Source organism: Octopus sinensis, linkage group LG19 (genome assembly GCF_006345805.1).
Source record: "Octopus sinensis linkage group LG19, ASM634580v1, whole genome shotgun sequence".
Taxonomy (NCBI): Eukaryota; Metazoa; Mollusca; class Cephalopoda; order Octopoda; family Octopodidae; genus Octopus; species Octopus sinensis.
This window is the reverse complement of record NC_043015.1, coordinates 19,650,672-19,665,198: the sequence shown is the minus strand read 5'-3', so window position 1 is coordinate 19,665,198 and position 14,527 is coordinate 19,650,672. Positions and strand designations below refer to the sequence as shown.

Sequence of the window (14,527 nt, the reverse complement as noted above, 5' to 3'; positions counted from 1 at the left end):
GGTTTGTCCTGGAGCAACAATGGTACATCTTTGATGAGGTTATGAATGATGGGGAAAAGATCCTGACAAATCAATGAATTATTAGGTTGAATCTAATTAGTTTACTAAGTGAACAATAATATTAAATAATAATATTAAAAAGAAATGAAAAAGAACAAGTGTTCTTGTTTTTAATGGCAAAATAATCCTCACAAGATACAATAAAAATTGTCACAAAAAAATGTTTTCCATCTCGAGTTCAAGGGTTTTGTATTCATGTTACAGTCCACAGACATTAGCCCTTTTATAACCACATTCCTGGTGAAACACACGGCTATTGTTTCAATCAATTAAAAAAATATAACGAAGAATTCAATAAAATAACTGTCATTATTAGGCTAATGTTTATAACAGAAATTAACATGAAATTTCAATGAATGGTTTCAATTTAGACCAGGTGTTAAAACACTAAGTTTGTATCAAAGAACCGAGGGGTTGCTTGATACAAATTAATAATACTATTATATCTGTGCTGTAAGAAAAAAATTTGATGATTATTTCAATTGTATTCTTCAGATGACTTGTTCTTATATAAAATCAAAACATTTTTCTGATTTCTTTTTGGATTTCTGATATTCAATCTGAAATTTATTTTTACCATTGTGAAAAAGAAATCAAAAGTTTTGGAGATCAGATATCAGTGGAATATTTTCAATTAAATTAATTTTTTTTTAAAGAATCACCTTAGTTTAGATACATTGAAAAAACAATTGGTTTTCAAAAAATAGCAAGAGAAATTATCTTCCATAGACATCATCTTTGCATAATATCAAGCTTCCTTGTACTTTCAGTGTTTTATATAAACATATATTTCTATTCTTTTGTCCTCTCTGTTTTTGTCTCCTCATTCCTTTCTGAACATCAAACTAATATACCTTGTTTGCTGTTCCCTCAGGAGGGAGTGTCGTAATCTTTATTCATACATCATAAAAACTGGGTTACACTTTAACCTTGTGAGCCCTAGATCTCATGACAAATCTAAGTGTTAACACAGATCAAAGTCGTCCACCAAATGATAAATACATGGTTTTATTCAGTTCTATTTGTGGGTCTGTTGATTTTTTCTTGCACAAACTGATGCTTATATTGTCTATAATAACTGTTTACACTAAAATTTGAACAATTAATTCAAAAATGTATTTAATATTTACAGATTTTATTTACAGTTAAACAGTTTTAGTATTTTTTTCCCCTTGCTAGAAACTCACAGTAAATTTGATAAGTCAATGTGTGAGTTTTTGATATAAGTTATACAATTATAACTGTAGCCTACACCCATGTCACATAGCCAACTCACTCAAAAAGTACCTTGGATTGTAGGGCAGCATGCCATGCTTGAGGAGACCTATCGAGTCAAGTACATCAACATCAAAATCAAATCAAATCAAACCACAATCAAATGGAAATTGTAGTTGTGGCTGATGCCAGTGCCACCTGTCTGGTTCCCCATGCTGGTGACACGTAAAAAGCACCATCCACATGTGGCTGATGCCAGCCCCCTTGCCCTAACTGGCTCCTGTGCCGGTGGAACGTAAAAAGCATCATCTGAATGTGGCTGATGCCAGGGCTGCTTTGACTGGCTCCTGTGCTGGTGGTATGTAAAAGCACCATCCAAACATGGTCGATGCTAGCCCCCTCTGGCTCCAGTGCTGGTGGCACGTAAAAGCACCCACTACACTCTTGGAGTGGTTGGTGTTAGGAAGGGCATCCAACTGTAAAATCACTGCCAGATCAGATGGGAGCCTGGTGCAGTCTCCTGGCTTTCCAGCATGGAAAACAGATATTAAACAATGATGATGATAAATATTGGAAGAATATTTATTATTTTATCCATAGATAGTTGCTAGTCATTTAAATAATTTAATTCCAGTTGGAATTACAATAATTATAGCAGCAACTGTAAAATATGCTCACGTAATTATATGATGGTCTCACACACTAAACCTTGGTAGACTAATATATAGTGTAGCATTGATTATTCCAAGTACATGGACGACACACATTAGCAGCATCAGTGACCAGGCCGCATATGGTGGGACAACATTTTGACACCAAATAATAAATGTTTAAGTGAAGTTAATATTCTTTGTGTGTTTTTGCATGGCTCAGATGCATCTTCTATGCTGTGATTGTTTTTCTTTCAACTCACAGTCTTTGATCAAAACATTTGCCTAGAAACTAACATCTCCAAAATTATACAATTATAAGTAATACAATTAGTCAGCAAGTTTAGCCCCCTTCCCCTCTACCCACCATAGGAAATCGCCGTGAAATTGATGAATCAGTGTGTATGTGTATATGAGATCAGACAACCTATTCATGTTGATTTTTCTTTGTATTAACATTTATCAGAAAGAACAGAAATAGGTCATCATATCTGACACAAAATTGCTTTTCAGATGTCAACTTGAAAAGGCAAAAACTATTTTGACTCAAATACAAAACCAGGAAATTCTATATTAGGGGGTCAGTTTATTTTAACTTTCAATGGATTCTCTCTACACAAGTTGTTTACCAGAAATTTTTATTCAACTGTTGATTATAGGAAACAGGAGTCACAAACAATATTTTATGGTATTAAGTAACATCCCTTTACTTCCTGAATTCGAACGATGACTGAGCTGACATTGCTATTCATCATTTGAAGAGCAATAAAATAATATTTACTTGTAATTGTCAGTGCAATGTGTATTTTAACCGTTTCCTTACCATATTCGTGTAGAAAAAAAAACTGCTTTTGTTTCAATGAATTTAGCAAAATAACTGTCATTATTAAGTTGGTGTTTGGGACATGAATTATCAAATTTTGATAGGTTTTAATTAAAATCATTTTAAAACAGGAAGTCTTAGGTATGTTTATCAAAATAATTAAAAATTGTTGAAAAAAAAATTCAAAAATTTTTTCCTTCCAATTATTTAGAAATTGGCAAAAACGTTTTTGAGAGAAGCTTACTCAATTACAAAACCAGTAATTATTGGTTCCAATAGAGCAGTGTTTTTGAGGTCAGCCATACTCCTAGTGGAATACAAATTGCTCTCAAACTTGCCTGAAGCATAATCTTCATGACTAAGTTCAATGCACAGGTTTCAAATCTCAGGTGAATTTTAGAATAGATTAGTCTATCATTTCAATTTGATTTTCTGGGTTGTGTTAAAGAAGAGACATTCAGCTACCAAATCTCAAGAATGCCAAAATGGTGTTTAATGTTTATTATTACCTCTGCTTTAGTGAAGGCCGAGATATTGTTTTCAATCATATTTGTTTATCTGTGGACAAGATACCTCAAGAACCACTGAATAGATTTGCATGAAACTTTCAGAGATGTTTGGCCTTGTGACTGGAACAAACTGATTAGATTTTGGAATCAATCCAGTACCAGACAAAGATTCTGGATTATTTTTCCTGTTTTTTTTTTACTTAATTTTTGAGAGCAGTCAGGTTCATTTTTAGTATTCTCATTTATGAGAGCAGGAATGAAGGCAAGGAGTTAACTCTGGACTTTCACAGCTCACGTTTTGTTCCTGCAATCCTGTTCTGTTAGTACCTCTGTTGGTGTAGCTATGCCAGGCAGGACAGCTTTGTTCTTGCATTTTCCAGGTGTAAGGGTTGATCTGAAAGCACTTCAGTTGAAGTTGACCACTTTGATTATGCCTTGTCTTGATCACAATTCTCAAGTTAGACTAGCCAGAACTGGTTCTGTCTATCATAATCATATTACTTACACCAGTTCCAGTGGTCAGTTAAATCTGTAGAACTGACCACATCAAACCTGTTAATTCCAATACTACTGAAACTTCAGTTCTATATTTAAGAGATGAGGAATTATGTACATTATTTACATTTGATGGATATTTGTCCTCATCTTGTTTGTTGTTAACACAATGTTTCGACTGATATACCCCCCAGCCTTCATCAGGTGTCTTGGGGAAATTTTGAACCTGGGTTCTTGTTCCTAAGGTATTTTTTGATATTATTATTATTCAGGTCACTGCCTGGAATCGAACTCTGAATCTTGAGGTTAGAGCGCGAGCTACTAACCCTAAGATTCCAAGTTCGATTCCAGGCAGTGACCTGAATAATAATAATAATAATAATAATAATAATAAAAATAAAAATAATAATAATAAAATAATAATAATAATAATAATAATAATAAAATAATAATAATAATAACAACAACAACATCAAAAAATACCTTAAGAATGAGAACCCAGGTTTGAAATTTTCCCAAGACACCTGATGAAGGATGGAGAGTATATCAGCTGAAATGTTGTGTTAACAACAAACAAGATGAGGAGAAATATCTATCAAATGTAAATAATGTAAATATTGAAACTATATTGGTCGTTCTTATTACATTTAACAGAAATATTCCATCATAGTCAAAATAACAATTTACCAAAAAGTTACCCAAAACTTATCGTTTTGACTAGGTTTCTTTCCACTGAATTATATACTGACAACACATGACCCTGAATTGTTGTCCCCAATAAACCACAATATGTTAATTACCAAAACCTCAATCAAACCCCCATGCTGTAACCAATGGTAACTATGTTCTTGTAGGCATAAGCTCATTGGTTGGGCATCAAATGATTCACTGATTGAGTCTGAAAGCAATTCAAGAGGAAACTCTTGCTTTTCTCTAACTATTTATTACAGTGACTGTAACCTTTGCTCATCTTGGCCAGCCCTTGCCAATGGAACTTAGCAACAGACCACCAAAAGCTTGATTTCCTTATTCCAAATTGCAACCTACCTATATGAACCTCAACAGAGAAAGAAAAAAAAAATCACACATTTTGATGAGAGTATGGTCAATTATATTGACCCCAGTACATAACTGGTATTTCATTTTATCCAGAATGAAAATCAAAGATGACCTCTTAATTTGATCTTTAATAAACCGCATTGATTAAACTAATCACATTACATATCAATTTTGACCATTCTCTTATTCAAACTGACCTTTCCACTAATATCTCAAAGAAGATCCAACACTTGTATTATATTCAGTCACATTGACCAGCATATTCTAACACTGACCTCACAATCCTGAGGATGAGCTACTTACCACTGACCATACAACATCCATCACAACAATCACATGATAGTCATGTTGATCCCACTCAGCAATACTGACCCTGCCCTGCCATGCCAAGGACTCTTAACAGTATTGGTCACACCAAAGATTATTATATTCAGTGGACTTTCTTACTTTGGTCTAGCAGAATACAGTAACCATATATACAAAATTGACCCTATTAAAATCATTAAATTGCATTGATGATTCACACTAAATCACACTAACCACTTCAATCATGCTGTGTCACATTAATCTCCATTGATTGACATTAATTTCTATTGATTGACATTAATTACACCAAACAGACAAACAGTGCTACAACACTCACCAGCAACATTTTCAGTACAACTCAATCGCATTCACCATGTTGAAATTTTCTTGCACACTTTTCTACCAGGATTTGTGCTGTTCCATTCAACTGTTACAAAACTATATTTCTTATATACATACAAAATATATGTAGTACATTATATATATATATATATATATATATATATATATATATACATATGTATAGATATAGATATATATGTATGTACATATATATACATACTTATATATACATATACATACACACACACACACATATATATATATGTATACATGTATGTGTGTGTGCGTGTTTGCATCAGAATGATTTACCTTGGTTTTATATAATTTTATATAATTTATGGTGTTCCTTTGGTAGGCAGAGTAATGAGCATGAGAGTTAAGGGTGTGGTATAGGTAGATAGGAGAAATGGTTTTGTAGGAAGTGGGGAATGGAGAGTAGCAAGAAAGTTTGATGTGTTTGTTGGGTGTAACATGATAGAAAAGTGTGATAGAGAGTGTTATACTGGTTTGATAGAGGAACTTTCTTGTTATATAACTTCAGGTACAAACAGTATAAGTACATATGTGTTTTGTGTATACACACATATATGCATATATATGTATACACACATGTGTATCTGGACACTTCTCATAGTCTTAGTATCACAAAAGTTTTATCACTTGTTGTTTGGTGTCGACATCTCTGTAATCTTTTGATACAATATTCCTGTGTGCAAATGTATGTGCATGTGTATGTGTGCATCTTTGAGTGTGAACGTTCTCAACATGTATGGTATGGGTACTTGTTAATGAATGAATGCTGTAAACACAGAAATATATTCCTGGTTCTCAAGACCAGACTCTCCTTCTCCTCCTCTTCACTAATACTAGACGTGCAGTTGCAGTAACGTGACTTGGTGTGCAAATCCTTGCCCCCTAAAGCATTTTTTCAAACCCCAACAGTGATTAATAGTATGTCTTCCACAAATCTTCAAGAATGGTGAATGGTTTCTCAGAAATAATTTGTCTTTTCTTTCCAATTTATGAGGTTATCAGATAAAGTCATTCACTGCCCACCACTATTTATTTTAATTTTTTCCAATATTATTTGAATTAAAATATTTTTACTGTGGTATTTCATGTTTTTTTTGTAGCTCTATTTGTTTTTCTATAACTTTTGTTTATTGATTTTGAAATTTAAATAAATTTTACCTCTTTTTAGACATACGATGATTGAATACAAAATAAAAGGCATTCATCTGACAACTAAATATTTTTTTATTAAATAAGGTGGTTGAGTAGGTATCTGAGTTCAAATCCTGCCAAAATTGAATTTGGTTTTCATTCTTCTGCAATCGAGACAAGTTGAATATTGATTTGTAAGTTGATGCTTTACGCATCTACTCAGAAATTGATATTCTGGCTCGGCAACCAGTATGGGCCTTGGTGAAGGTGTGTGGCACAATGGTTATCGTTTGGCTCAAAACCATAAGGCCATGAGTTCGATTTGAAGCAGGACATTGTTTCCTTGAGCAAGAGACTTTATTGCTCCAGTCCATTCAGTTGCCAAAGATGATTGTACCCGTAATTCAAAGGTCCAACCATGTCACATTCTGTGCTATGCTGAAAATCCCTGAGAACTACGTTATGGGTACGTGTGTCTGTGGAGTGCTCAGCCACTTGCATGTTAATTTCATGAGCAGGCTGTTTGGTTGATCGGATCAACTGGAACTCTTGTCATCATAACTGATCGAGTACCAGTTATATGTACCTTCAGTCAATAATTTTATAAGAAAAACTTTGCTTTTCAGTCAGTTCAGAGTTATCTTTTTTTTGGTATCTGGTGCTGTTGAGAACAAACAGTTTGACAAATATGTATCCACCAGTCCAATAGGGCGCTCTGAGCTGACTATAGGACTTTACATTATTTTTTTCTCAAGTGAGAATTTTTTTCTCAAGATAAACCGTGAAAAGCCTTTAACAAGTTCAAATACCTCTTAAATATCTTCAAACTGTTATCAGATTTAAATATTAGTTATCTAAGCATGAATTAGCCCTGGTTGAAAAGAACTATGGTCAAAGACATTCTAACCATGCCATAACCATTCCATCTTTGTTATTTAGATAGTGTGCCTAGAATTCCATTATCCAATTATCTTTTTGTTCTTTGGATATTTATCCAACAAAATCCAATAATCTAATTAATGATGTAATAATGATTTATGTAAGATTACTGTTAATCACGGTTTCCTTTCTGGATTATGATATTGTCTCAGAATGGATGGGGGGAAAAAAGGAAAAAAGTGGTTTCCATCAAACAAAAAATGAAGAAAGGAGCAAAAGAAGAAGAGAAAAAAGAAATAACCAACCCACGATATTTAAATATGTCCACCTACCTTGTTTTGATTGACTTTTTTAATTTCATCAAATTTTTTTTTGGGGGGTTTTGTTACCATGACCGCCAACACCTTATATGGTATTAATAAACAATTTTCGTAATCTAACATTAGTAACACTACCTCTAAGTCCCATTTACAGTATTAACAATAGTAGTAATAATACTAATAGTAGCAATAGTAGTAGTAGCAGCAGCAGCAGTAGTAGTTGTTGTTGTAGAAATAGCAAAAGATTCTAAAATTTTATAAATGAATAAAAATGACTTTAAACCAACACCATTGCCATCTTCTGGCAGAAATGTAACCAAGGAAGAAAAAAAAAGTATGATATTCATGTTATGAATATAAAACAACAACGACAACAACAATGCCGACAACAACAACAATAACAACAACGGTGGCGACGATGATGACTTATTTAAACAGTTTCTTGAGGTTATCATTTACCTTTTATTTGCTTCAGTCATTGAACTGTGGCCATACTGGGGCACTGCCTTAAAGGTTTTTTTAAAATTTTAGTCTAAAAAACAAATCAATCCCAGAATTTAGTTTTTTTAAAAAAAAAAGTCTGGGGCCTGTTCTATCAGTCTCATTTGCCATACTGCTAAGATATAAAAATGTAAACAAACCAACACCAGTTGTCAAGTGGACGGAGTGGGATTGTGGTGGTGTCAAACACAAACACACATACACATACAAGATAGGCCTCCACACAGTTTCCAGTGACCAAATTCACTCACAAGACATAAGGCAGCCAAGGTGCCATTGAGTGGGATTGAACTCCCAAACCCATGTGACTACAAAGCAAGCTTCTTAACCACACAGCCATGCCAGTTCTTATATGGAAATTAATTTTGCTTTTTCTAAACTAAAGATACATAATTATAAATTCTTCTATGTACATTTGGTGATAATGTCTCACCATCAAGTTATGTTTTTAGGGCGTTGCATTGAAGACCAAGCTGTGATGTAGAAATTGCACGTTTATCACGCCTACAAATATGTACTTGTGTGTATATATTGGTAACATATTTTGACACAAGACCAGCAATTTTGGGGGATGGGGTAAGACTTATTACATCAACCCCCAGGCCTCAACTGATACTTGTTTTAATCAATCCCGGAAGGATAAAAAGCAAAGTTGCCCTCGGTGGAATTTGAACTCAGAACCTGAAGACGGACGAAATGTCACTAAGCATTTTGCCTGGCATGCTAATGACTCAGCTAGCTTGCAGCTTTCATGTGTATAAATGTTTCTTCTAATGTCAAGTTATATATAAAACAATTAAAAATTTATCCTAAGAAGTACTCAATACCTTTCAGTAGAGTACATGTCAATTAAGCTTTAGCATTCAGATTACTCTGATGGGACATAATTGAATTAATCAAGCATTATCTCATAGTTTTGAGATTTCAGTGACGATATTGTAGGGTTGGTGTGAGAGGCCAGATCTGGCCAGTTTGAACATAAAACAGGCAGAATATTTTGGCTGGATATGACCAGTTTAAATACTAAAGGGTTAAATATTTCAAAGAAGAGAGCTGATAGTGACTTTGAAGTTTCAGCCTACTAACCTTCATTAGATTGCACACACACACACACACTCTCTCTCTCTCTCTCGCACGCACGCACGCGCGCACGCACGCACGCTCGCACGCACACGCACACGCACACACACAGTGTTTTTAACCCATATCTATATTTTTGTAGAATGCCACAGTGCCTTGCCTGGCAATATTGTATATATGTTAAGTATGATACAAAGACGACTATATATAATCATATATTTTAAAGTTGCATTGTTGAAGAGGTCTAATAAGACAGGAATATGTCTGGATTTGTCACCATAGGCGCTAAACATCAGACTCATTCCTGCCTTTGCATGAACCTACCCAAATGCCATGCAAATCTGAACAGCTGTAAGCCTCTTGTAAATAACTGTATCTAACCCATCATTTCTATTATATACATATTTCTGCTCCAGCATGACTGCAGCTGCATGAATGAAATGAGAAAAGTGTATATATATATATATATATGTGTATATATATATATATATTTATATATGTATATATATATCATCCAGTGTTTTAAATCCAGGTTGTGTCCCTGTTAATGGGGATGGCCAGATCTACCTTAACGCCATAGCAACCGCCCTCACACCATCTTGCTCAGTTTTGGGTATCCTCCTTTTTCAAACCAACCCTCCCAATCTCCTCCTTTACCTGTCCCTTCCACCTTTTCCTCGGTTTACCTTGCTTTCACGCTTCATTTACCTCAAACACAATCACCACCCTCAGAACATGCCCATACCAACTCACTCCATTTGCCCTAAGTTATTTCTATTTTAAATATATATATATATATATATATATATATATATATATATAGGAGTGGGTGTGTGGTAAGTAGCTTGCTTACGAATCACATGGTTCCAGATTCAGTTCCACTGCGTGGCACCTTGGGCAAGTGTCTTCTACTTTAGCCTCAGGCCGACCAAAACCTTGTGAGTGGATTTAGTAGACGGAAACTGAAAGAAGCCCATCATATATATGTATATATATATATATATGTATGTGTGCGTGTATATGTTTGTGTGTCTGTTCCCCCAACATCGCTTGACAACCAATGCTGGTGTGTTTACATCCATGTAACTTAGCGGTTTGGCAAAAGAAACCGATAGAATGAGTACTAGGCTTACAAAGAATAAGTCCTGGGGTCGACTTGCTCAACTAAAAAGGCGGTGCTCCAGCATGGCCACAATCAAATGACTGAAACAAGTAAAAGATATATATATATATAATTTGTTGGTGATAAAAAATTTTTTTTATCAAAATATGTTGCAGATACACACAGAAAAACAAAAACAGAAATGTAATATTGAGGTTAATTAGTGCAAACAATTTATAACTAGTTCAATAAAAAAAAGAACTCATAATAAAATCTTGTTGTTGTAATTGTTGTTGTTCAGTATACCATGAATATCAGGATATTTTGTTTTTCTTCACATTTGGCAGGGTTAAATAATAAACCAGAGGAGATAAAGGGCTGAGTATACTTACAACTAATGTTTACTTTTACCTCCCCACCTCCTGCCCCTTTAGTCAGAATGTTGAAGGAGGCTGTCTTGTTGATGGGAACGAGTTCCAGACCAGCACCACTTACGCTGACCATGTCGGTATCAACTATTTCCAAAGTATACGGAGAACCTGGAAAAAGCGAAGAAAAGAAAAAAAGAATGAACATGAAAAATATGTGTGTGTGTAATTGCATGCATTCATATTTATGTTTGTGTGTTTTTGTCTGTCTGTGAGCCATGTAAAAATCTTCAGTGCCAGTCCCACTTAAAAAACATCCAGAACTTTAAGTAATGTGGTTGGTGTTAGGAAAGGCATCAGCTGTAGAAACCATGCTAGAACAGATAAAACACACACACATACACACAAACATGTAATGGACTAAGTCAATAGTCATTGAAAAGGTTGCAAGAAGCAACAATCAGATATTTAATAAATGAATAGAATTGAACCTGTGTGTGTGTGTGTTAAATTATATTGGCATAATGACTCTACCCAGACACAACAAAATTTGTTTCAATACATGAATTCACATAAAGACTCTTGCAGACCAGATACAAAGACAAATTTGCCAATGGTCCTTCAGCAACAACACACCTTCAATAAACCCAGTGGCTCTCACAAACCCCAACCCATGACAGACAGAGAGGATGATCTTGAACCTGAGAATTTAAACTTATGGAGACAATATTTACATATCGCCTGAGGAAACACAACTAGATCTCATAATGCAGAGGAGCAGTCGAATAATCAAGTAACTGCATGACTGGAGAACTACATTGCATAGAAACAATTGTAGTGATTGAAAATAAATGTCCAGCAGTACTCTTTCTTGTTGACTCCAAATTTTTTCAATATAAATATATGTTAACTAAGTTAGAGGCTAAAATAACCATCTAAGGGATAGAAGTACCCATTATATTACCTATGTTTAACCATGGGCATACATGTGTAAACATATTATGCTCATAAATTATAGATAAAGACAAAGATAAACTTGAGTTTATCAAGAATCAAAATTTAAAGAAAACAGAAAATGGAGAAATATTGTTGAACAACAATTGACTGATATCAATATTTCTCCATTTACTTTTCTCTTTAAATTTTTATGCGTGTGTGTGTGTGTGTTATACAATTTATCTCCTCTTTCCATGTCAGTGCCTACAAGTATGTCTGCTGCAAGTCAATGCACATTGCAAATTTTGCATCTTGATGTGCATTTTGGTGATAATTACTGATGCCACTTTGTCAGGTTACAATTTAACTACATTCCAGATACCATTATGTGTATATATATATATATATACCATTATGTGTATATATATATATATATATATATGGCCTGATGTTATACAGAGTAGAAGACACTTTCCCAAGGTGCCATGCAGGGGGACTGAACCCAGAACCATGAGGCTGGAAAACAAACGTCTTACCACGAGGCATATAGGTGTGTAATGGCCATGTTAAAGAAATGTTTTAAAAATTAAATATATAATTTTTTTTGACATACCTTTTATTTCGACATTGCTGAATGTGCCTCGTATTTTGTATAGTCCTGCCCCCTGGGGGACAAATTTTACTTCCTGTTTAGCATTTCCAATTGAAGCTGAATGAATAGGGACCTGGTGATCGTCATGAGTTATGGAACAATCAAAATCCCCTTTGCCAGCACGAGAGTAATCAGCTGAAAATTGAAAGGGAATCTTAGTATGAGGCAAAACTTAGAATAATAAATCAGTGAAGTCAAGAAGAATGAAAGTAGAACAACAACAATAATCTGTTATCTTTTGCTTGTTTCAGTCATTGGAATGTGGCCATGTTGGGGCACGAACTTGAAGAGTTTAATTGAACAAGGATGTATATTTTTTAGTGTTAATGCAATTGAAACAATTGTTGGATTTTTAAGGTGTGATCTGAAAAAGAAATGATTTTCTTTATACATATTATTGGTTGTTTTATATATATATATATATATAATCTGAGATGTTTTGGCATCCAGAAGACCCAAAAGGCAGGTAAGGCTATATGTAAGTGCTACGGAAGGACGGCTGTTTGACTCCTAGTTCAATAATAGCATGAACGAGGAGTCTAAGGCACATTGTGTGTGAGTGTGTATATGTTGAATAAAATAAAATAACAAGGCTGAGGCAATTTGATATTCCTAGGATAGAATATGAATAGAAAGGTGGTCTTACAGCTGTTTCGGGGAAATAAATGATGTCCTATCATCAGAGATGAGTTAAAAGAGCTTCGATAGAAGGAATTAATAGAGTTAATCTTTTTAGAAGTTATTCTGGAGAGGGAGAGATGTACGAGAAATTAGATATAATGCAGGAAGTATGAAAGGAAAATATGAAAATAAAAATACTCTTTGAAGCTCTTTTAACTTGTCTCTGATGATAGGAAATCATTTATTTCCCTGAAACAGCTGTAAGACCACCTTTCTATTTATAAATGTCCTAGGAATATCAAATTGCCTTGACCTTGTTATGTTATTTTATTTAACGTATATATATATATATATATATATACACATGCGCACACATATAAATATACATATAAATACACACACACACACATGGATATACATACACATAAATACATATTTACAAGTATATATAGATACTATCTCTCTTTCTCTCTCTGTCTCACACACACACATATATGTTATATACGTAGGTAGACAGGTATAGATTATGAGTGTGTGTTTAGCATAAATTACATTTGGGAAGATTAAAACTATAAAATCTTAATACAGAGAAAAATAAAATGAATAAAGTTTTATATGAGGAAATAAATACCTCACAATTACAATGTCATTCTGCAGTGTTGAAACATTTTATAAAACAGTAAAAACTATATACACACATGCACATACACCACAATATACTTTTACACACACACACACACACACACACACACACACACACATATATATATATCTTTATACATCTGTTTATATTCGTTGTACATCCGTAAATTTTTATACACTCACATTTTTACATGCTGATGTATTTTTTTAGTATTTTTTTACACACTCCACACACACACACGCACAAACACACTCCACATGTATGCATGCACGTACACACATACACTTCAGATGCATGCATGTACACACACATGCACACACACACACTCCATGCATGCATGTACATACACATGCATGCAGCACATGCATGTAGCACATGTGCATGCACACACACATATGCATGCAGCAATGTGCACACACACTTGCATGTAGCACATGTGCACACACACACACACATGCAAATGCCTACACTCACGTATACACACACACACCACACACACACACACACAGAGTATATTGTCAAAATGTATTTCCGATTTACTTTCTACAAAATAAAACAAACTTTACTTACATGTCTTTGTTCTATTTTTTATCTTTTGATAAACAAGAAATTAATAAAACATTGCAATATGATAATGATTTCCTTAAAACCAATTTACAAAAGTATTTTTTAATTTCCCTGCTTAATTGCAGCATAAGAATTAAATTCTTTTCTTACTTCAGGTGCAAAATAAACCATTAAAAAAAACAAAACAAAATAAAAACTATTTTCTTTTTTTTTATAAATTTTCAGCCAATTATTA

General features: G+C 34.0%; 1 protein-coding gene across 1 annotated transcript in view; it reads right to left on the bottom strand.

The window, feature by feature from the left end:
- LOC115222151 (filamin-C) overlaps nucleotides 1-14,527 on the bottom strand; it is a 290,692-nt gene that overhangs the window by 168,157 nt on the left and 108,008 nt on the right. The window contains exons 11-12 of the mRNA XM_036511485.1: nucleotides 12,423-12,596; nucleotides 10,898-11,044 (exon numbers count right to left, since the gene is read on the bottom strand). Coding sequence (XP_036367378.1) covers nucleotides 10,898-11,044; nucleotides 12,423-12,596 — 321 coding nt within the window. The remainder of the gene's footprint in view (nucleotides 1-10,897; nucleotides 11,045-12,422; nucleotides 12,597-14,527) is intronic.